This window comes from Pongo pygmaeus, chromosome 1 (genome assembly GCF_028885625.2).
Source record: "Pongo pygmaeus isolate AG05252 chromosome 1, NHGRI_mPonPyg2-v2.0_pri, whole genome shotgun sequence".
Classification (NCBI taxonomy): domain Eukaryota; kingdom Metazoa; phylum Chordata; class Mammalia; order Primates; family Hominidae; genus Pongo; species Pongo pygmaeus.
The window spans coordinates 56,584,533-56,609,588 of record NC_072373.2 but is presented as its reverse complement, the minus strand read 5'-3'; the positions used below and the strand labels follow the sequence as shown (position 1 = coordinate 56,609,588).

Sequence of the window (25,056 nt, the reverse complement as noted above, 5' to 3'; positions counted from 1 at the left end):
TAATGTTAAGTTCTGCTATCAGAAAAAAAAAAATGATACATTTTTAACTACACTATAAAAAACCCTGTTTTCCTTAAAGTAAAAGCAAGAAATTCTAATTTCTCTAAGAATGCTCAATTCAAAAAAGTCAGAGGAAAATGGAAAGCAGCAATAAAATAAAAGAAAAAAGAAAACAAGTTACTTAGTAGCAAAAGCTTTATCTCAAGGGCAGTAATGAGAATAAGCAGTTTTATTTTCCACCTTTCTAAAGGTTAATCAGACTATTCTAAGCAAGTTTTTGGGTCTCAGAAATGAGCACAGTTTTCAAACAAATGCAATCAAAGTATTATCTATGGATCTTTAAGAATCCCTAAGACCCTTTTCAAGGAGTTTGTGAGCTCAAAATGGTTTCCATTGTAATTCTAAGACAGTTTTTGCCTTTTCCTCTTCTTTTCCATCTGCACTGTTGGCACAAAAGCAACAGTGTGTAAAACTGCTGGTATTTTAGCTTGAATCTAGGCCATGACATTAAACTATTTCACTGACATACATAAGAGTTTTAAAAAAAGAAACAAAACAAAAGCAAGTTTTACTAAAAAAAGTCTTTGATAAACCAGTAAAACTTATTTTTATCAAATTTTGACCTTGGAGTACAAGTCTTTAATATTCTGTGGAATGAAATAGGAAGTACAAATAAAGAACTACTGCTGTATACCAAGATATGCTAGTTATCTTGAAGAAAGTACTTCAGCAATTGATTTGTAAGCTAAATTGTTAGCTTTTTTCCTTGGAACATCATTTTTGCTTGAAAGAACAAATGAGAGACAAATGTGGTTTTCCAGACAAGGATATCTGGCAGATATTTTCTTAAAAATGAGTTAAATCAGTCTGTGGCTTTGTGAACAAACACCTAATAATATTTGTTGTTGTTGATAAAATTTGAATTTTCAAGTGAAAATTTAAAAATTAGAATTTTGTAAAACTTAGATCTCCCACTGTGAGTTTAAAAGGTTTGCTATGGGTAACTTAACTTCTCGACAATATCATATCTAATGTGTCAACACTTAGAAGACATTAATAAATCAGTAAATGTACAATGTTACAAAATCATACAGGAATAAAAGATCCATTTGAAGGGCAACATAATCCAAAGGATTTTACCATAACAAAGTACAAATTTTACATTACAACTAACCTTTGAGAAAGCAACACTTTTAAAGCTTTGACATACTGTCAAAGAACATCATATTTACCTGAAAAAGATAATATTTCTCCTTTTCCAACTACACATATGTGTGAGACAGAACTTTTTTTATTGATTTCAACCAAAAGCAAAACAAAACAAAAACAATGCAACAGACTGAATGAAGAAACAGATAGGATCCAGCTGTGCTATTAAGGCAGACATTTAAAAGATTTGCAAAAATGTAAAACAATGCAATCTTCTAGCTAATTTTTTGGTAACTAGAGTTATTTTTCATTAAAAAATGTTATCAATGTTAACATGTAACAAGTTTATTGTTGTTACTTTCAAATCTATTCACAATTCTTTTTTTCTTTTTATTTTTTCGAGACAGGGTCAAGCTCTGTTGCCCAGGCTAGAGTGTAGTGGTGTGAACATATCTCACTCAGCCTCCATATCCTGGGCTCATGCAGTGCTCCCACCTCAGCCTCCCAAGTAGCTGGGACCACAGGCACGCCACCACCATGCCCAGCTAATTTGCTTTTTTGTTTTTGTTTTATAGAGACGGGTCTCTTCATGTTTCCCAGGCTGGTGTCAAATTCCTGGGCTCGGCCAGGCACAGTGGCTCACGCCTGTAATCCCAGCACTTTCGGAGGCCAAGGCGGGTGGATCACCTGAGAGGTCAGGAGTTTGAGACCAGCCTGGCCAACATGGTGAAACCCCATCTCTACTAAAAATACAAAAATAGCCTGGTGTGGTGGTGTGTGCCTGTAATCCTAGCTTCTTGGGAGGCTGAGGCAGGAGAACTGCTTGAATCTGGGAGGCGGAGGTTGCAATGAGCCTCGCACCATTGCACTCTGGCCTGGGCAACAGAGCAAGACTCCATCTCAGAAAAAGAAAAACAAATTCCTGGGCTCAAGGGATCCTCCTGCCTCGGCCTCCCAAAGTGCTGGGATTACAGTTACAAGCCACCATGCCTGGCCTAAATATTATTAAAATGTTTCAGTTTTAATGTCTAATATGGCAAACATTGATAGATAATCCCAGAAACAAAAGCTCTTTTGAGATGTCAATAATTTTTAAGAGTGTAAGTGGAGATGTCAATAATTTTTAAGAGTGTAAGAGTTTGAGGACTACTACACTAGTAGCAAACAGTAGTAAACTAGAGTCTTGTTTATAAAAAGGGTTGCTCTTGAGACTTTTCAGAGTATCCAAGGACCATACCTGCTTAGCAAAAAATATCGTGTCAAGTCGGGAGTCCTGAACCACAGAGCCTGCTGGTTCTTCTCCTGGCTGCCACTTGAAAAGAAAAATTAACCCATGAACTGGCCTACAAAATAAAATACAAATTAATGACATCAAACCCTGCTTCTTTCATAATACATTGTTAATCTATAAAATTTTAGTCAGTTATCTAACAAATATAATACAAATGAAGTAAATATGGGAAATTTTTAAAAGATCACTATTGCCATTCATAGTCACTAGACTGTTGCCTTAGAAGATGCTAATACAACTTAAAATTATATCAGTTAAAATAAAATTGTAGTGAAAGGTTTATTCTCAAATCTGTAGACTATTCATTTCTATCTGATATCACCTCACTTAAAAAATAAGAATATAGTAAAACCAGAAGCTGGCTGAACTCCAAAATATATAAAGTTCATGTAACATGTTTATAGATAAATGGCTGATAGCATATATTATCTACATTAAATATAGGAAGTAACCCTCATATATTATTGGGTTCATGAAAAATCCTCATATTGCCATATGAATTGATGCTACCATCTCATACATAATGAAATCATCCACTTTCCTAAAGGAACTGTTTTTGAGCACAAAACATTAAATCACTACTTTGAAATTCCTTCTAGTCTATCTATCACAACTGCCTCCCACCCCACAAAAAACTTTTCCTATCCTCAGGGCTGGGCATGGTGTCTCAAGCCTGTAATTCCAGCACTTTGGGAGGCTGAGGTAGGTAGATTACTTGAGGCCAGGAGTTTGAGACCAGCCTGGACAACATAGTGAAACCACATCTCTACTAAAAAAACAAAAACAAAACAAAAAAATTAGCCAGGTGTGGCAAAGCGTGCCTGTAATCCCAGCTACTTGGGAGGCTGAAGCAGAAAAATCACTTGTACCCGGGAGGCAGAGGCTGCAGTGAGCCGAGATCGCACCACTGCACTACAGCCTAGATGACAGAGTGAGACTGTTTCAAAAAAAAAAAAAAGGTTTCCTATCTTTATTTGATTCAATTTTATTTTAGACATGGGGTCTCACTATGTTGCCTGGGCTGGACTTGAACTCCTGGGCTCAAGCGATCTTCCTGCCTCAGCCTCCTGAGTAGCTACAACTACAGGCATATGCCACCATGCCTGGCTCCCACCTTTTTAAAGACAGTTCAAATGATCCATTTTTAATTAACCTTCCCTGATCTTAGCCACAAATGATCTCATTTCATCTAAAGTGATTGCTCTTTTTATGGGGAAGAGAAAGGTAGGAAGAAGCAAACTACCTATCGCCTTCTTACTATTAACAACAGTTACCATATCCCTAAGTCCCTATTTTCCCTTTTAAAAGATTATTCCCTGACCCCATTCCAGACTCCAAGACTCCCACCAGTGAAAATTCCTCTAGCCCTCCATTTTAAGATACAGGGTCAATGTTTGAGGGCATGGTGGTCAGGGGTAAGCAGAAGTTAAGAGAGGTGATTCTGGTCAGAAAGATGGGGGAAGGAGAAAAGTTGTTTCTGGCATCAACATCTGGAACTTTAAATATAACCTTCCCAAGAGGCAATGTGATAGTGTGTAGGCAAGTTCTGGATTACTATAAATATATATTATCTATCAAATATGCTTTAGTACACTGACCTATTGTTCTTGCTTTTTATGTTAAAATGTGTTTCATGTTCTAACACTATTGATATATAAGTGAATTTGGTAAAAAAAAATAAATAAATAAAAAATCAACCAACCAGTACTTTGTGGATATGGAATTAACGAAACTTAGGTTTGACTCCCTTGCAAGTTACCTATCAGCCTCAAGTTCTTGGTTATAAAAAAAGAATAATAATATCTATCTCACAGGATTGAAGAGACTTAAAGGACATAACGTATTCAACCTAGAGTAATCCAAGTAAAATAAACAAATAAATCTGAATATCCTTTAAGTTTGCTAAAGTATATACATATTATTAACACAACTAAAATTATACTTACTTTAATTTTTCAAAATTCTCAGGCTCTAAACTCCATATTTCTTCTACTTGGGCTCCTCGGCAACCTGAAATAATAAATTATTTTCTTCAGCAAACAGAATAATTCATTTTTTCCTTCAACATGAAATAAAATATTAACTAAAGGAAATGCAAGACATAACAAAAAGGTAAAACTAATAAAGCTCACAGCCAAATCTCATTACTTCCTTTAATATATCCCAATTATTTACAGTGGGAGTATATTTATAATTTAAAGAGTTTCAAGAGTTTATTTTCATTGAATTACCACTCTATGACTGTTCCTTCTCTCTCTCTCAATCTCTGGCTCCTCTATCCACTCTTTTCACTCAACTGTTCCATTTCTCCAGCTCTGTCTTTAGCCTTATATTATTATTATTTTTTCTTACTCTATACTTTTTTTTCTGGGAAAGTAAATAACTAACACTTAACAGCAACTTTCAAATCACATCTTTAGTTCTGATCCTTATCCTGAATTCCAACTGTATATTTTCAACTACTTCAGAGTCACGTCTCCTCCTCCCCTCCCAAATATCCTTCTAAGACAGCAGTTCTCAACTAGGGTGATTTTGCTCCCCAGGGAACATTTGGCAATGATAGACTTTTTTTTATTGTCATTATTGTCACTGGTGTGGACAGTAGGGGAGATGTTACAAGCATCTATTTGGTAGAGGCCAGGGATGCTGATAGATATCCTACGTTGCACAGGACAACCCCTGACAACAAAGGAATACCTGGCCCAAAATATCAACAGTGCCAAGGTTGAGAAACTCTGCTCTAGCGTACAGTAGTAATCGTGTAGTGGTTAAGAGCCTGGGCTCCAAACTGCCAGAGTTTGAATCCTGGCTCCTACATTTACTAGCAATACAGCCATTTAAACTCTCCACTCCTCACACTCATAGAGTTGTTTAGAGGAATTAATGAGATAATGTAGAAGATAATTTAATTCAGTGCCCAGCACACTTTAAGGGTCCACCATTAGCCAGTATTATTATCACAATACAAAAAACAACCATATTTACCAAAGTTTTTTATATCCTCTACATAAAGTGCAGCTAGTATGTGCCAGAAAACTAATTAAAACCCACATCAGGTTTCAAAGTCTGGACGCTTTCTAATTTTTCATATGATTTTCAAGTAAAAGCTAGAGAAGCCTTTAGACTACTGCAAAAAAACAGTGGTTAAAAAAGAAAAAAAAGTTGGGTAAACTAACAACGTGACTGGGCATTCATGCCATTCTGTGCCTCAGTTTGCTCTATTCAGCAAATATCTATTAAGGGCCCATTCTGGTATTAAAGATATATGTACAAAGAGAGTTACTACATGGTTTGTGGTGGAGGAGAACCAGCAAAAATCTGAATATCTAGCAACAGATTAAGAATAATAGACATTCACATACATCAAACTAGGGAAAAAACCTCATAAATGTAAACCTATGTTTCTATCAGTGTCAAGAAGAGCATGGAAGGATGTTAATGCAACTGTTAACACTGGTTACTTCCACTGGAAATCAAAAAACAGGCCAAACATTAAAACATTCTACATCATACCACAACAGTAAAGAAAAAGTACGCTGAATAAAAGTGCCTCAAAGCCTCCTGCACAGGTAGAATTTCAAGTAGCAACAATCTCACATTAAACACAAACACATCTCTTCATGTAAGGAAAACATAGTACTCAATTTAGCATCTATCTCCTTACATATGTTAAATATCTAATACAGCATGGTATAATGGAAAGAGAAATAAGCGATGATTCCAGAGATCTACACTCTGATCCCAGAACTGTCGTAAAGGTCTTAACCTTGAGAAAGAACACAATTTCTTTGAGCCTCACTTGCACCATGCATATATAAAACAAGGATATCTACCTGCTTCATCCAAGCCACAAAATTCTTGTGAGGTATATAAGATTATCAAACAGTAAACACAAAGAATCACTTAATACAGACTCCCCAATAATATATATTAAATAAAAAGCTGAGGAGGGGGGAAGGTTTTAAAATGGTATTTACCAAATATCTTTTGTGTGCCAAGCATGGTACTAGGCCTTGGCAAAGACAGAAATTAATAAACTATTGTCACAATACTTAAAAATGTCACAATCTGGTAGGAGACAAGCACATGCAATGCAAAAACTGTATAGAATGCATAAATTACATATGAAGCATATATGGAACATGTTCTGGAAGTTCGGAGGTAAGAGAGATCATTACTACCTGCACTGGTTACCAAAAAAAAGAAAAAAACTGTCATGGATAAATGAACTAGATCTTTTAAAAAATGATCATATGATTTGTCATCTAAACCAGAACCCTGTTCCAAAGCGAAAGCGGGTGCTAACGTTAAAATGCTTTGAAATATTTATTAACTAACACATCTGTATTATACCGGTGGGTCTAGGGACAGAAACAAATTTCAAAAATAACTGTCTTAAAAATCAACCTGGAGCCCCAAGAAAAACACTCGTGGAGTTCTCTCAAACTGTTGTCAGTGTGTTAAATTTAACTGCTAGGTATGCTATCTTCCAACAGATGGTTTTGACAACTTGTCATTCCCCTAACCCTACCGATAAATCTATCAGAAGCAGCAAGAATGGCCCCAGCTTCTGCACCTCTGCAAAAAAACACTCCCATATGTCTTCCACAACCCCAGTCTCAGTCTTTCCACGGTACAGATAAATTCCATTTGGCTGATGATGTGACAAATAGGAAAAAGTGGATTGACAGCACTAAGGTAGTCTCTCCTTAAACAAGGACTAGACCCAATTATTTTAACTAAAGTGGGAGCCCTAAATTGCAGGCACTGTTACCTTGTACCCCTAAACTTAGCTGGTCCCATTTTAGGGGCTGTAACCATCGTAAGCAACACTTGCTTCCAGGGGCACCATGTGCACCCCAAGACTTCTTGTGTGAAAGCCAGGCATTATCTCTTTCCTCAAAACAAGATGAAATGTACCTTAGAAGCAGTCATAATAGACTTTCATGTTAAGGAAACACCACGCTGGACCCAAAAGTCATTCAAATCTGCCCTAACTCACGGGTCAGAGTTGTTATAGATGATGGAATTACTCTTCCTCCTTGCATGAAAAGGTGGAGTCTGCAAAATCACTTATACATCTTGCTGTCCCTGGATTAATGATCTGAGCCAAGAGGAAATGTCAATACAAAAATCCAAGAAAGCCATCTGGTTTTTTTACTGTAAACATTATAAAGACACAAATTAAACAGATTTGGCACCAGCCCTGTCAGTCAGGTCATATTGAGCAGAATGGCTGAGGGAATGGCTATTTAGTGTAGAAAGAAGGCTGGATATTGTTGGAAGACAATTCTCAGTGGGCTTCTCCTGTTTCTGCACATCTTCTACAAGGAATTACCAGCTTTGCTCTGGACCATCTTTTCAAGGATGTTCATATAATAAACAGACTTGGAAGACAGAGACAGCACCTTTTTTTTGAGGCAGAGGGAAAGCTGATTTGCTGTCCAGGATAATAAAGATAATGTGTCCCTAAAGGCAAAAGTTGAGCAGGTTTGCTAGCAGCCCCCCTTGTTAAGATTAGTTCTCTAGCTCAGAGTTCCTCAGCTGTAATACAGCCTCACTACTTGTGCAGCATCCACCAGAGCCCGTCTCCATCCTCATGGACTCGGAGGAAAAGGCAACCAATGTGAAAATGAATCTCCTGCTGCCTACTATGCTATAAGTAATACAACCCTTATCTCTAAACCAAAAGTTGTCTGCTAGCATCTATGAAACTGGCAAGCCAACTTATTTGCTGGCAAGCAGGATAAAATCTAACACTTAATAATTCTTAATAGATGTTAGATTTTGTCAAATGCCTTTTGCATCTATTGACATGATCATGTTTTTTTATTTTTTGGCTTATTAATATGGTGCATTACATCGATTTTTGAATGTTAAACCAATCCTAAATTTCTGGGGTAAATCCCACTTAGTCATGATGTATTGTTCACTTAATGAATTACTAAATTCAATTTGGTAAAATAGTTTAAAATTTGTACATTTAAGATAATGATGGATATAAGTCTGTAATTTTCTTTTCTAGTAATATCTTTGTCTGGTTTGGTGTCACGATAATGCTGGTCCTCAGAAAATGAGTTGGGAAGCATTCCTTCCTCTCCAATTATTTTGGAAGAGTTTATGTAGAATTGGTATCATTTGTAATATTAAATATTTGATAGAATTTACCAGTGAAGCCACCTTGGCTAGAATTTCTTTGTGGGAAAATTTTAAACTACAATTTCCATTTCTTTAATAAATACAGGGCATATACTGGTTATCTATTTCTTAAGTGAACTTTGGTAATTTGTGTCTTTAAAGGAATTGTACATTTCATCTAAATTGCCAAATTTATTGGCATAGTTGTTCATAATATTATTTTTAATATCTGTAAAATTTGTAGTGATGTCACCTCTCTCATTCCTATACTGAAATACAGGAACATCTCTTTTTTCTGATCAGTCTGGCTAGAGTGATTCCATTGATCTTCCCAAAAAAACAGCTCTTAGTTTCATGTATTTTCTCCATTTTTTTCTCTTTTCTGTTCCACTAATTTCAACTCTGATCTTTATTATTTCCTGTCATCTGCTTACTTTAGGTTTTCTACTTTCTTATAATAAAATGAAAGCTGGGGTCATTGGTTTGTTTTAAGAAAAATGAATCCAGTCCCCATTACTCTATCTTGGCTGTAACCAAATGTTTATAGCTTCTGTTTTTATTAACAGACCATCACGGTTTGTTTCAGCACACATATGTATTATGTGTGGACCATACCAATTAAAAGTACAGTTCTGCTCCACCAGTTTCTTAATTTAATGTTACTACATTCCACCAAAATCTGTATTTACATACTTACTGCATCTACAATTCATTTCCCTTTCAATGATGGAAATTTGAAATGAATTTATAACAGCATTCACAATACAGGTATTTCATTTTTGAAAGAATCAACAGCCAAAAGCTTTTTTAAATCTATAAATTGGGTGAAAAAATGAAAATGATGGAAATAATTGGAATAAACTGATTTTCTCTTTGAAGCATCTGATGGTGACATAAACTACCACCATTTAATTTTTTGCAGGTTCTTCTGCTAATGAAGCCAATTTATTAATAACTACTGCTTTTTCATATGTGCATGTACAGAAGATGAATTTATATATCATTCTTTCATGCATGATCTCCAAGTTTTCTGCACATATGAAATTGAAGGAGTAAACAAACTTACCTAGTACAACATTTCTGAAAGTTAACTTTAACATATTGTTAAGGTTTTGCAGGTAAAATACATGACTAAATCTGCAGACATGTCAAACTCAGTGTCTGTCCAAATCTGAATCCATTTTCTTGTCCATCAAGCCTGCTCTTCACTTATAAGAGTGTTTCACCAGCCACCCAGGCTAGAAACCAGGGAGTTATTTTTGCCTCTTTTTTTCCCCAACGTCTAGTAAGCAGTCCTTTTGATTTTTTTTTCTCTTATGTAGGAGTAATATACTACCACTCAACCTCTACTGTAAGGTTGGCAGCCCTGAGAACTCCTTTTTTAATTTAGCATGTTATGGATGTATTTCTGCTCCCAAATGAATGAAGAGCAGACATTTCCACATGCAACTGTTGATTTAAATATAGCAAACTTATTGACTCTAACTCCTCCTTCCTAACCCACTAGTTTAGCCAATCATCTCGGACTCCAACCATTTTAAGAGATGTCTAGCTTCTTTCACTTTATTCCAACCTGCCCTGCACACTTAAAAGCACAATAAACCTTAATTATGAAAATAATGTCATTCCAGCATTAAAATATATTTGTTAGGTAAATCCCCAGTCACTACAGGGCAATTCGAACTATACAACATGGCATACAATCTGGCCTCAGTTTATCTTTTCAGTTTCAGATCCAAATAAATATTCCTCCAGTCTGCTACATTATGTTCTAGTCACTTTGCTAGCTGTTGGCTAAGCCATATACTTTAACATCACTACTGTTTATGCTTTTCCTTCTGGCTGTGCTCTTCCACGACTTGTGTACTTTTAACATTTTGTATATATTCTAACATAGCAATTAACACACCATATTATAGTTTGACCGTCAATTATTCGAAACAGCAGTTATGGTTTATTCACATGAAAATTTCCCAATCCTTGGCTGGGCGCGTGGCTCACGCCTGTAATCCTAGCACTTTGGGAGGCCGAGGCGGGTGGATCACGAGGTCAGAAGCTGAGACCAACCTGGCCAGCATGGTGAAACCCTGTCTCTACTAAAAAAAAAAAAATTAGCCGGGCATGGTGGCGCGTGCCTGTAATCCCAGCTACTCCGGAGGCTGAAGTAGGAGATTCGCTTGACCCTGAGAGATGGAGGCTGCAGTGAGCCAAGATCGCGCCATTGCACTCCAGCCTGGGCGACAGAGCGTGACTCTGTCTCAAAAAAAAAAAAAAGAAAATTTCCCAATCCTTACTACTGTGCCTGAGATACAGAAGATGAACAACATATGCTTGATAAATGACATTCTAAATATTAAGCTGTGTACAATAGGCAATATCTACATCAACGTTTAATTGTTAATCCCGCGTAAAAGTTTTAACATCGTAGAGTCAATAATACTTGGGAAATAGATAAAAACGTACTGTCCAAAGAAGAGACTAAGAAGAAGATAAATAGGGAAGGATAAAAAGTAAAATGTGTTCATTATTTAGGACGGAAAGCACTAAATACAGCCAGAGAGAAACTGTGAGGAAAGCATGTGGCCTCTAGTCTAGAACACTAGCTCAAGAAAACTCACTTCACCGGAAGCCAGAAATGAGCAGAGAGCGGAACAAGTGAAGTGGCCTTTCAGGCCCACGCAGTCAGCGTGTGTGGACGTCCCGAAGAGCTATTCACACATTCAGGGCGTTCTGCTTTGAGTAACCAGAATCTCGAGTTCCTGGGCGGCCTGAGCCGCAGACACCTCACCCTTGAGAAGGCACACCCTAGAGTGGCTTCTGCAGGACTAATGGCCTGAGCAATGCACTTGACCACACCAGCCCGGGATAAGGTGAGCGCCGCAGAGAAGGGACAGTGCAAAGGACAATATGTGCTTAAGAGCTTGGGGAGCGAGGGCCCTCAAGTCAATTACAGGATTTGGGTGCCAGGTCCTGAGGATGCAGCAGGCACAAGACACACACGATCCTTGCCCTCGTGGTGTGGCTCTTCAAATTACTGTGGAAACGCGACTGTCTCGAGCTGAGGAGAGGGCAGAACACCTACATTTCCCCCACCCGGACTCCAGGTTCCTGAAGTCACCTCTCCAGACGCGGGGCGGCGGTGGCCGCAGGGAACCACTCCATGCCCAGCTTGGGCCTCCTCCCGTGACCCCAGGCCCAGGACGGTCCCCTTGGTTCTCACCGAATCCTTTAATGAGCTCGGTGAAGACCCCGGGGTCGCTTTCCATGAGGCACCACTCCCCGGCATTGCCCGTCATGGCCCCGGCCACACACCGCCCCGATCCACCTCTCGCTCTCAGCTGCCCCCCGCACCAGCTGCCGTCGGCCACAGATCTCAGCAAACCCGCCGCCGAGCTCGTCAACCACACGTCACCCCGCCTACTTCCCGACAGCCTCCGGGCGCCGTCACCTGCAGCGCGACGGAGCGCGGGAGGACGCTCTAGCCACCCTAGAGACATCGAAACTCTTCCCAGGCCTTGCAGCACCCGTAGCGGATTCGGAAGGGCTGGGGCCTGAGAAGAAAGGGCGGGGATTCAGAGCGCCGAAGGAGGTAACATCCGGGATCCTCGCCCCTCTGGGGCGGAGGCGGGGCAAAAGAAGAGGGGCAGGACTCGTTCCCGGGAACCGAACCTGGAAGCCCCGGCGGCAGTGGGGCTGTTGCTGTTGCTGTTGCTGTCGCTGTCGCTGCCCGTCAGGCTGCCGTCTCTTGTCGTTTCCCAGCGCTGCGCAGGACTTCTCCTGGAGGCGCTGCGGGTCCAGGGGGTCGGCTGCCAGGTACAGGTGAGGACATTGCGGGAGGCCGGTTGGGAGCCTTTTGTGCGGCCCCAGGGACGCGCAAAGTCTGACCAGTCCTCCATGTCTCTCACCCGCATCCCAGGGGTTGATGCCGGGCAAACGTCGCGAAACTATCGCTCTCCCCTGTCCCGCTTCCGCGCCTGTCCACCCTGGGTAACGGAACCAGCATCGCGATAGGGACATCCTCGTTAGGCCTGGCCGGACCATTCCTGAGGGTGGGCCCTTTCCGAAGCCGGGACCGCTCCTGCTTGTCGGCATCGCTCCCCACAGGCCGACGTCGAGAGGGCCTGCTTTACTCCTCCTCTTTCTCCTCCTTCTCCCGCGGCTTCTGCGCGGAGAGGCGTCGCCCGGGATCTGGGTTTTGGAAGAAGGATCTTTGTGGGAAGACAGGGTGAATTTATCATAGAGGAATAACGAGGGAGAGGAGAAAGGTTTGTCCATGGGGCTGCTAGACTAGTGGAAGGGGGTGCGATGCGTCAAGGGAACATTAGGTTGAAAACAAATGTCGTGTATTAATCTAAAAACATTTGGAATGGTTCTAAAAGTGGATAATGAGTTAAACCAAATATTTACTAAATATTTACTAAATTGCCCTCATTCAACAGGCTCTTACAGAATACTGTAGTGTTAAGATTAAAGTTTTTAAGAGTATATTGAAGTCGTTAAGTGTATATTTACTCCTTAAAAGCTACATATTCCAAGAAAGACCTTTGGCTTCCAGAAAAAAAAAAAATGTTTTAGTGGATAAAACTCTGACTCCTTCCTTCTCAAATAGGTGACCTGTGCCCTGGAGTTAGGGAGCCTTGTGCTACAGATTATGTGAAGCCATGAAATAAACGTGGTAAATTTTATTGAGTTAAGCAACAGAGCAGCTTTTGTATTAAAAGAAGCCTGAGTACGCTATGGGGTAGAAGTCAAAATTTGTATGAAGTGTTGGTTTAAAAAAATTTTATTTGTAACTTTCTTGAAGTTTATCTCCGGAAACTCTGCCCTCAACTTGGAGACTGGGGGGGATTCTGTTCAGTATATTTCCTTGAGATACTTTATTGGAAAAGTTTAAGAGGCACAAGAGTCCAGAATGATTGGCATCAGAGCCCGAAGTAGTTTGTGGTATTTTTTTTAATCTGTAATATTGCTATGAACTTGAAAATGTTTTCTGTGCAAAAATACATCAAAACTAAAATTTACTTGATACCCAACTTAATTAACATGGTACCTATTGTAGAAAGACCAAACTGAAAATTTAGCCTTTGGCACAATCTAGAAGTAAACAGAGAAGGGGGTTAAAATGCCTTTCATTATGTTAACATTTAATCCTGAGAGTTTACATAAAAAGCCAGATTTCTGGATCTTTGAGAAAAATGAGATCTGGCAACTACTAGTTCCATACCACGTGGCAACCAGTTGGCAGCTCCCCTCAGACTAGCATGCAGTCATTTTTGCCACAGTTCCTTCCTCATCAGTTTTTATAGCATCACATTGATCAGTGGATTCAAATACCTGTATCATGGGTAAACAAACCTCTATCATGGGCCCAATTTTGTAGTATTGTTTCTTTACATTTGTCATGCATTCTCATAGATATGTCAGCTTTGACTTCATTTAAAAAGGAATAATCTGCAAATGTGTTTGACTTCTTGAGATGAAAGGCAGCATTTTCAAATAAATTATAAAGAGACTTTGGAAGATATTGAGATGTGTAAATTCAAGAAAAATGTAGAATTCCTTGGAAATAACATATTAGTACTGATAAAAGATACTGTACATGCTGTAGTTCTGATGATTGTGAAACAAGTGCTATTATATAATGTGTGTTATTAGCATTTCCTGATTTTGCATTCTAAATTAAATTTTAAAAGTAGAGAAATGGACATTGTATAAAATATCCACAACCAATTTAATATGCGGCCATGCTTGGCCGGGCACGGTGGCTCACGCCTGTGGGCACGGTGGCTCACGGTGGATCACGAGGTCAGGAGTTCAAGACCAGCCTGGCCAACATGGTGAAACCCCGTCTCTACTAAACATACAAAAAATTAGCCGAGTGCGGTGGCAGGCGCCTGTAATCCCAGCTACTCGAGAGGCTGAGGCAGGAGAATCGCTTGAACTTGGAGGGCGGAGGTTACAGTGAGCGGAGATCGCGCCACTACACTCCAGCCTGCGCGACAGAGTGAGACTCTGTCTCAAAAAAAAAAAAAAAAAAGTGTCCATGCTTTTAATATTATAGTATTGTAATATTTAACTTCTCAAGCATTTAATTTATAGAGCTTTAATACAACATTAGTTGTATGGTGTGTTTTAAGAGCACTAGATAGATAGGTCAGGCCCATCCAAAGAATTAACTATATCTTTTTGTTGTTAATCTGGATTTACAACACTTGATTATCCAGGAATGGATTAACTGATGACCAGGTTCTGACCTCACTCACTGCCCAATTGCCTTCTAAACCACTGATAATGGAGCTTAAGCTTTGAGGCAGGAGATGATGGCAGTTGGAGAAAGAAGAAATTAAGTTGCTGTATATGTCTGTGTGTATCTCAAATTGCTTTTAAAAGTTAAGTATAAAAATTGTAGGGCTAAATATAATTTTCGTGTAATCAATTGTATTGGTGCTGTCCATTCTGATATAGATAATAGCAGAGTTAAGTGCTTGTCTATTTAAATAACTTTCCAAATATATTTTACCTGGCCAGTCTATGTTTGTATTTTTAACAATAGATTTTTAGAATATAATTCACATATCATGAAGTTTACTATTTTGAAGTATCCAGTGCATTGGTTTCTAGTGTATTCAGAGTTGTGCAGTCATCACCACTAATTTCCGAACATTTTCATCACCCAAAAAGAAATCCCCTACCCATTAGCAGTCACTTCCCAGTGTTCCCCCCGACCCCCACAGCCTCTGACAACCTTAGCCTAATGTATTTTTTATTTCTATGAATTTACCTACTCTGGAAAATTCATATAAATGGAATTGTAATACAATATGTGGCCTTTTGTGACTGGCTTCTTTGACTTGGCGTAATGTTTTCAAGGTTTGTTTACATTGTGTCATGTATCAGTACTTCATCCCTTTTTATTGTCTAATAATAGTCCATTGTATGGATATACCATATTTTTTTCATCCCTTCATCAGTTGATGGACATTTGGGTTCCTTCTACTTTTTGACCGTTATGAATAATGTTGATAAAAGCATCTGTATACAACTTTTGGTTTAGATGCATGTATTCATTTTTCTTAGGTGTGTGGTACAATTCCTGGGTCATATGCTAACTGTATTTAACCTTTTGAGAAACTGCCAGACTGTTTTCCAAAGTGGCTGTATTATTTTACATTCCCACCAGCAGTATATGAGCATTTCATTTTCTCTAAATCCTCACCAACACTTAATATTATTGTTTTGATTATAGCTGTCCTAGTGGATGTGAAGTGGTATCTTATTGTGGTTTTGATTTGCATTTCCCTGATGACTAATGATGTTCGTCATCTTTTTATGTGTTTACTGGCCATTTGATAATCTTCTTTGGAAAAACACCTTTTCAGATTCTTTACCCATTTGTGTGTCTTTGGAGTAATATTTGTTCACATCTTTTGCCTATTTTTACTTGGATTATTTATCATTATTAAGTTGTAAGTGTTCTTAATATATTCTAGATACAAGTCACTTATTGTATGTATGATTTGCAAATATTTTCTTTATTCTTGGGTTGTCTTTTCACTTTCTTGATGGTGTCCTTGGAAATACAAGTTTTAAATTTTGATAAAGTCCAGTTTATTTTTTTATTTTGTCACTTTTGCCTTTGGTGTCTGCATTCCAACACTAATTCTGTAGCATCAGCTGGGTGTCCCCCCTTCCGTTTAGTTCTGACACTAGCTACTCAGGGTTGGCATCAGATCCCACAAATTAAAAGACAAGGTCCCCACTAAGAATGCCATTAATGTGGACACCAGCTGTAAATGGGGTCCCCAGGCTACTCACACTTCTGCCCTGCGGACTACAAATTCAAGACTTCCCATAATCCTCTCAAGGCTGATAGTTCACTAGAATGACTCACATAACTCACTGAAAGTGCTCCACTTGCAATTACAGTTTTATTATAAGGGATACAACTCAGTAACAGCCAAACAGGAAGTAGACACATATGGCAAGGTCTAGGGCAAGGGAAGGATGCAGAACTTCCATGCCATCCTTGTGAAATGTGGGCACATCACCTTCCCAGCACATCAGTTTTTGTTCACCAAGGATGCTCCACTGAGTATCGATGAACAAAGTTTTTATGGGGTTTCATCACATGGGCATGATTGATTAAATCATTAGCTACATGGCTGAACTTGCTCTCAAGTCCTCCTCCTTTCCTAGAAGGTTGGCCTGACCAGTTTATTCCTCTAAACATATGGTTGGTCTTTCTAGTGATTAGCCCCCATCCTGAAGCTACCTAGGGGCCCATGTTGCCTCATTAATGTAACAAAGACACTCCTGTTTCTCAGGAAATACCGTGGGTTTTTGAAACTTTCTGCTGGGTATTATGTCCAAAGACCAGATACTCTCTCTTATAAGATGCCACAGTATCACATCACTTTGCCAAATTTTGAGTTTATTTGTGTATCACACTCAGTGACAAGAAAGAGAGTAACTTGGGACATGTTATTCTGTTTTCTGTCTTTTAAAATATGAATATGACCCTGGTAAATTTATATAATCAAGTAGGAAGGTGCCCTGGCTGCTAATAATGTTATCTGTTCCACTGTTTTATGTTGCACTCTGGAAAGTACAGTCACAGAAGCATAGGAAAACCTAAGCAGTTTCTGCTGCAGAAATACTGAAAGGGTATGTCCTCAGGGTTGTTGCATGTTATTTATATCATAACATGCAAAAGGAAGAGTCCATGAATAAGTAACTTATTCATGGGTATGTCCTCAGGGTTGTTGCATGTTATTTATATCATAACATGCAAAAGGAAGAGTCCATGAATAAGTAACTTTATTTCTTCTAATAGGGATTATAAGGATTATACTTAGAGATTACCTCTTAGACATCCTTCATAGATTTTTAAAAGTTCATTTTGCTGCTTGCTCTAGAAAAGTACTTGAATACCTAGTATTAAATGTTAGAAAAACAGAAATTTTGTTCTTAGATGACATTTTTACTCAGTATTCATTACTTTTCTTTAGAACTTTATTTTTTCTTGATTATATTTTTCACTACCTGCATATAGTACATTTATCGTTCTGATTACAGAATTTATCTTAAAGACTTGCATTATATTTTGCATTATAAATATTGAGGCGTTTATTCTCAAAATGTGTTGTGGGAAAGAGAAACCAATTGTGCATAATTATTTGGCAAATGGTTCAGAAAGTCAACTTTAATGATATTTGGCTTTAAGTATGTATTACTAATTACATAAAAGCAATACAAAAGAGGAAACAAAAATGATAAGATTTGGTTTCTACTCTCAAGGGAACCAATAATGTAGCTACATGTGGTCACAATGAATAATACAAGGAAAAGAATTTGAGGGGAGAGGGAATTTTGAGGTTTGGTTTGGGACCTTTTAAATCCCACCACTTGGGCCTTGGTGCAGGAAAGCAAGTGTAGTAGAATTATCTGATATTAGATGTCATTTCAGTGTTACTCATCTAACAAATAAAACTAATAAGCAGAAGTAGACAGGTTGAAGTGTAACCAGAGCCTGTTTTTATGAAAGCTGAGGGAGAGACTAGCAAAGTCTATGTAATGTAAAGATCAGAAAAACATAACATTTTCTACTGAAATTGGCAATTAAGGTATCAGTCTTTGAGAAGCATGTTAGTCTTCTTAAAGTGTTTTGGATCGAAAGGTAGAGATAAAAGCCAAATTGAAAAGAGGATGATAATAAATAGGAGAACAGGCATCCACTGCAACAGGAGTTTCAGCCTATGCTGTATTCAGTAACTGTGAATTTGTCTCTAATGACTAATATGATCATTACATGTCTGATGCCACCTGAGACCTAGGCTTCCACTAACATAAGCAAATTTATACTAGAGTCTTCTTCAGAATATTGACACTAATATTCCAAACACAATTCAGATCACTGTCCCCCTCAGCCACATTCAAAATGTGAGGCTCTTCATTTTCCCATGCACTTATCCCTACACCATGTGTTCCCCTCTCTGAGACCCAGTCTTTCATTCCTCCCCTCTCTACCAAACTTCTCCACATACCATTTGGCATTCTACATCTCCTGTCAGAGGGGAATGTCTTCAGTTTCCTTATCCCTCACTCCCTCAAATCTATCTTTACCTATACTCTTTACCCTTAAAAGATAAAGGAAATACCTCTTTTGCTGTCAGTAGGCCAGTCTCAACCTGGATGCTCTAAGCTCATTCTCATTTCTTTAAGAAATTCCTTCAGTTATCCCCCTTCTCTACTGTATCTTCAGCTCTCCAAATTGAATCTTTCAATCTTAGCATCTTCCCATTGAAAAAGGTAAAAAGATTTTTTCTCTAAGTCCCATCCTCTCTTACTTTCCTTCATAGTTCAAAAGTATGTGTCTACAAAAGAGTAGTCTAGCTGTGAAGTTTCTTCCTCACTGCATATTCTCCTGATCTCACTGTAAGCAAGCTACTTCTTGTACCACTCTACTGCAGTTGCTCTCACTAGTCACTCCCACTTGCTAAATCCAATGGCCATTTTCTAGCCTTTTATTTACTTTTCCTCTGACCATTTGAAATTACCAGCCATTCACTCCTTGAAGTTCTCTTCCTTGTGGTCCATGATACTATTCTCTGTTGGTTTTTTTCAACTCTGTGCACTTCCTTTTCCGTCTCTCTTTAAAAGGCCTTTCTCTCATTAGCTCTTAATTGTTAATATTCACCAAGATTCTATCCTTAGCCTTCCTTGTAATATATAAACATGTTCAAGTAAGTATGATCTTCAGAACAAAACTTCTTTTATCTTGTGTTCCTCTTTAAGTTATGACCATATCTGTCAACATGTCTTTATGGCTCTACGGGACGCTTAGACAGTTTCTTTTCTAGAATATAAAGACTGATCGGGATTTCAGAAATCTTTTCCTGGAGTGCCTTCCCTAAACTTTATCAGTTTTTTAGTTTGCCTTCTCTGCTCAAATCTTTCTGGATTATTTAGACAGTATTATGTTATACTTCCTTGCTCACTCACTTTTCTACTACAGCACTTAATCACAATTTGCCTTCTCTGCACAAATCTTTCTAGATTATTGAGACAGTATTATTTTATACTCCCTTGCTCACTTATAATACTTCTCTACTACAGCACTTAACTACAGTTTGCATTGTGATTCTATCTCCACAAATGAGTGTGATTTCTCTGTGATGAGGAGAAAAAAAATTTTTTTTTCTTTCTTTTTTTTTTTTTTTTTTTTTTGAGACAGAGTCTCGCTCTGTTCCCCAGGCTGGAGTGCAGTGGCACGATCTTGGCTCACTACAAGCTCCGCCTCCCGGGTTCACGCCATTCTCCTGCCTCAGCCTCCCTCCCGAGTAGCTGAGACTACAGCGCCTGCCAACACGCCCAGCTAATTTTTTGTATTTTTAGTAGAGACGGGGTTTCACCATTTTAGTCAGAATGGTCTTGATCTCCTGACCTCATGATCTGCCTGTCCCGGCCTCCCAAAGTGCTGGGATTACAGGCGTAAGCCACTGTGCCCGGCCCAAATTTTTTTTTTTTTTTAGTCTCTTTAATGGCAGAGAAATTGTCTTCATGTCTTACACATAGTATGTATTCAGTAAATGCTGGTTTAAGTTTTTGTTGGTTGTGCTGTTTTGTTAGCCATGGACGGAAGCCCAGTGCACCGAAATAACATGACAGATTGAAGGACCTCAATAAACAGTAATACTGTAGTAACAATAGTGGTAGACTGATGAAGAGGTGACAATTGTGGTTCCTCCATTAGAAGGATAAAGAGGGATATTGTTTCCAGACAGCTAGTTCTAGGAGTTGTAGAGCTAATGGAAGGAGTAGAGTGAGGGTAGTTACAGATGACATAAAACAGTAAACCTAAAAATGGCTTAAACAATAAGGATACATTTATGACATAATAGGAAATGTATAAGCAGGGTAGTTTCAGGTAACCCGATATCAAGGACCCGGGTTCTTTGTTTTTTCTGTTCTGCTATCTTTATATATTGGTGTGCCATCTTAAACTGGCTTATCTCAAGGTCTCAAGATGGTTGTTACCACTCCAGGCATCACTTGCAAATGAAAATGTCAGAAGGCAGAAAAGGTAACATTTCTTTTTAAGAGCCTGAGCCCCCTTTTAAGACTGAAGAAAACCTCAAAAGTTTTCTCAGCTGACTTATCATGTCATACTGGCCAGAGTCATGACACATGCCCAACTCCCTATACCAGTCATGTGGCAAGGAGAGCACCATGATTATTGGGCCTGGGTCGAGCAGCAGCAGCAGCAGCAGCAGCAGCTGGGAACTTGTGATAAGTATACATGCTTAGGCCTCACTGCAGACCTACTAAATTATGAAAGAAACTCAGGGCAGTGCCTGAGAGGGCTGACCCACCAATCTATGTTTCAGTTAGTACTTTAAGTAATTTTGATGTACACTGAGTTTGAGAACCACTGGCTTAGAGCAATAAAGATCCATCCCTTGGGGCTAGGAAAAGGCCTAGCCTCCTTTGAAGGATATGAGTCCAAGAAAAGGAGAAGAGAGAAGGGGGAAGAATGAATGTTAGATAGGCAACCAAAAATGTTTACACAATTCTTCAGGGAGTATGATCTTTCTTACTTAGTGCCAGCTACTATTGCTGCCCACCCTTCTTTTATTCTCTGTGTGGGCCTCAAGACGCCATACTGATCTACCTGCTTAATCTCTGAAGCAGCACACTGTATCTCAAAAAAGTGACACCTCAGTTGCTTCTGATTATCACACCACTGTGGCTATAATCTTGTTTGTTTGCTGTGAAGGGCCTTTAGTTTATTTAGATTATAAAAATAGGAATACAAAACAAAAACTTTAAAAACTGAAGATATTACCGGTAGTCATTTCAAAGTATTCAGATACAGTTTTTTTCTTTCATTTTCTGCCTTTCCTGATTTTTCTTCAGGACATTTATATTGATTTTGTACTAAGGGAAAAACTATGGAACTTAAAAGATGTTTTTAAATTAAAAGAGTTAATAACATTTCAGTAAACCTACATTTTGTTTTCCTTTTGTAATTTTATTGTGCCCATCTAGTTGTAATAACATTTTGCCTTTTTGATAGGTTTCCTAAAGACAAAAAACAATGGAGGAATCTGTAAACCAAATGCAGCCACTGAATGAGAAGCAGATAGCCAATTCTCAGGATGGATATGTATGGCAAGTCACTGACATGAATCGACTACACCGGTTCTTATGTTTCGGTTCTGAAGGTGGAACTTATTATATCAAAGAACAGAAGTTGGGCCTTGAAAATGCTGAAGCTTTAATTAGATTGATTGAAGATGGCAGAGGATGTGAAGTGATACAAGAAATAAAGTCATTTAGTCAAGAAGGCAGAACCACAAAGCAAGAGCCTATGCTCTTTGCACTTGCCATTTGTTCCCAGTGCTCCGACATAAGCACAAAACAAGCAGCATTTAAAGCTGTTTCTGAAGTTTGTCGCATTCCTACCCATCTCTTTACTTTTATCCAGTTTAAGAAAGATCTGAAGGAAAGCATGAAATGTGGCATGTGGGGTCGTGCCCTCCGGAAGGCTATAGCGGACTGGTACAATGAGAAAGGTGGCATGGCCCTTGCTCTGGCAGTTACAAAATATAAACAGAGAAATGGCTGGTCTCACAAAGATCTATTAAGATTGTCACATCTTAAACCTTCCAGTGAAGGTAAGCATAAGATCTTCATTGGGAAGAAGGGTGGGTAAGGGATATCCAATAAATAGCAAATTTTTATTTAACATAAGACAAGTGTGTAATATTTTCTAGAAATAGCCTTTTATTCTCAAAGTATACATTAATTCAAATATATTTAATGCCTTCCTGGGATTACACCTCTACCACAGGCAATCCAGACATTAATAATCAAGAATCAAATGACCGGTTTATAGGTTAATATTCTGAATCTTAAAATGCCACCGTCCTAACTGGAATGCTCACCCAAGTGATTATGGACTGTGTAAGTAGCAGGGACAAGATTAAAAGTTGCAATAAGCCTTGGATATGGGTACAATCACTAGAAGGAACTGCTTTTGAGTTCCAGCTTTGCCAGTTACTCGGCAGATATTCAAACTTGGTCTCAGTATAATCGTTTGTAAAACTTAGGTAACTGTACACAGCTGTTCCATAAGATTATGTATAGAAAACTACTCTGTAACCAGTAAAAAGTAGGAAAGTAAAAAAAAAAAACAGTTGCAATAAGCAAAACAGCTCCTTGCCAGTAGGTGGCAGATGGCCATGCTGTACCCACTGCTCTAGCCCATTCCTTTTTTCCCTCCCCATCTTCCTAGGAACCCATCTTCCATGGAACCTAAAGGGATATACCTGATACAGTGCTGAAGTTGATTGTCTTCAGGCAGTCAGTCAGGGGACATAATAACTTGGGGCAGTTTTTCTGTATCTATGAAAAGAGACTTTTGAAAAGTTAGTTGGCTCCATAATAATTAATAGTCCTTTTAAGAAAAGAAATAAGAAAAACTCTTGGGCAGGAGTAATTTGAAGTGTGAAGTTCCACAAAAATCAACACGTCCAAAATTTGACTTTTTTTTTTTTGCGCCGGAAGTGAAACTTGAAAAGACAGCCACTCAGAAGGGTGGGTTCACATTTCAGTTCTGTGGCCTTAAGCCAAGTAAGTTAAGCTGAGTTTCTGACCTTCATCTATTAAAAGGAGGGTAAGGAGAATAAGCTTACAATTATTGAGACTAAATGTCCCAGCACCTAACATGTAGTAGAAGTACACTTTGGTTCTCTCTTTCTCCCTTCCACACATATTTTTATATACAGAATCTCTTCAGTAATTCCTGACTTATTTTTTAACTATAACTGGGGTTTTTCAAATGAAATGTAAATAATAAATTGCAAATATTTATATGTACAAATATTTTATTTTGATTTTATTAGATTACATGTTTTAAAATAGTTGAATAATACAGAAAAATATGATGTAGTCCTACTCTTCAAAAGAAATAACTGCATATCAGCAGTCCCCAACCTTTCTGATACCAGGGACTGGTTTTGTGGAAGACAGTTTTTCCACAGGCAGTGGGGAGGGCAGGGTGGTTTCAGAATGAAACTGTTCCACCTCAGATCATCAGGCATCAGATTCTCATAAGGAGAACGCAACCTAGATCCCTCACATGCTCAGATCATAGTAGAATTCGTGCTCCTATGAGACTAATGCCCAGCTACTGATCTGACAGAAAGTGGAGCTCACTTGCCTGCTGCTCACCTCCTGCTGTGCAGCCCAGTTCCTAACAGGCCATGGACTGGTATCCGTGTATAGCCTGGGAGTTGAGGGCCATTGCTGTATATCAGATGTTGTAATTTACTCCAGATTTTTCCTAAACATATATTACTGTGTTTCACTAAATTTTGTTACATGCCTTCTATGTTTCAGTAAAAAGTATATTATTGCTCTTGCTATTGCTGTTTTTTTCAGGTCAGTAGAAATAGTTGCATATATACCATTGTATGACTGTAATTTATTAGCTAGTCTCTTATTGACAAGAGTTGTTTCTGGTTTTTTTATACTGTTACAAAAATACTACAATGAAAACACTTGCATAGAGTACCTACTTTCATAATGGTTAAATCCACAAACAGTATGTGAAAGGGATCAGTGTACCCACATTTGAACACTTGACTGTTGTCATTATTTTTTAATCTCTTTCAGTAGAATCATGAAAGATTCTTTGAATTTACATTTTTGGGCAGAGGCTCATCTTTTCATGTGCTAATTATATATATACACACCTATATATTATATAATGTAGTATATATAATATATAATATTAGTATATAGTATATATAATATATAATATTAGTATATAGTATATATAATATATAATATTAGTATATAGTATATATAGTATATAATATTAGTATATAGTATATATAGTATATAATATATATACTATATATGTATATATACCTATATATATGCATATATATAATTGTATGTATGTATATATAATATATGTATGTGTGTATATATGTATAATTATACAATTATATCATAGCCCTTTTGTCCACTTAGTTACTGTCTTTTTAACTATTGATTGTGGTCACTATTCAACAAATATTTATTTATTTATTTATTTGTTTTATTTATTTTGAGATGGAGTTTCACTTTTGTCACCCAGGCTGGAGTGCAATGGCACAGTCTAGGCTCACTGTAACCTCCACCTCCCAGGTTCAAGCAATTCTCCTGCCTTAGCCTCCCAAGTAGCTGGGATTACAAGCTCCTGCCACCATGCCCGGCTAATTTTTGTATTTTTAGTAGAGGCAGGGTTTCACCATGTTGGTAATGCTGGTCTCAAACTCCTGACCTCAGGTGATCCACCTGCCTTGGCCTCCCAAAGTGCTGGGATTATAGGCATGAACCACTGTGCCTGGCCCTCAGCAAATATTTATTGAGCACCTACTATGGATAGACACTGTTCTAAGAACTTGGGGTTCATATTACAGGAGTTG

At 38.3% G+C, this 25,056-nt stretch overlaps 2 protein-coding genes and 1 non-coding gene across 15 annotated transcripts in view; 1 reads left to right on the top strand and 2 right to left on the bottom strand.

Annotated features, from left to right (window-relative positions):
- Nucleotides 1-12,690, bottom strand: part of UCHL5 (ubiquitin C-terminal hydrolase L5) — a 48,101-nt gene extending 35,411 nt beyond the window's left edge. For 9 of the 12 annotated variants that reach the window (XM_054450153.2, XM_054450161.2, XM_054450189.2 and 6 more), the window contains exons 1-4: nt 12,248-12,619; nt 11,799-12,129; nt 4,387-4,450; nt 2,387-2,492 (exon numbers count right to left, since the gene is read on the bottom strand). In XM_054450153.2, coding sequence (XP_054306128.2) covers nt 2,387-2,492; nt 4,387-4,450; nt 11,799-12,129; nt 12,248-12,619 — 873 coding nt within the window. Of the gene's footprint in view, nt 1-2,386; nt 2,493-4,386; nt 4,451-11,798; nt 12,130-12,247 lie in introns of all 12 variants that reach the window. The other 3 variants (XM_054450227.2, XM_054450244.2, XM_054450235.2) reach the window with 2 other exon arrangements.
- LOC129022022 (small nucleolar RNA U109) lies at nt 9,893-10,027 on the bottom strand. Its single transcript, XR_008496196.1, has one exon. It is a non-coding gene; the product is annotated as a small nucleolar RNA U109 (small nucleolar RNA).
- Nucleotides 12,186-25,056, top strand: part of RO60 (Ro60, Y RNA binding protein) — a 32,278-nt gene continuing 19,407 nt past the window's right edge. Inside the window, exons 1-2 of one of the 2 annotated variants that reach the window (XM_054450110.2) lie at nt 12,186-12,391; nt 21,654-22,254. In XM_054450110.2, coding sequence (XP_054306085.1) covers nt 21,675-22,254 — 580 coding nt within the window. In that variant the 5' untranslated portion in view covers nt 12,186-12,391; nt 21,654-21,674. Of the gene's footprint in view, nt 12,392-12,625; nt 12,844-21,653; nt 22,255-25,056 lie in introns of those variants that run through there. The other variant, XM_054450120.2, reaches the window with a different exon arrangement.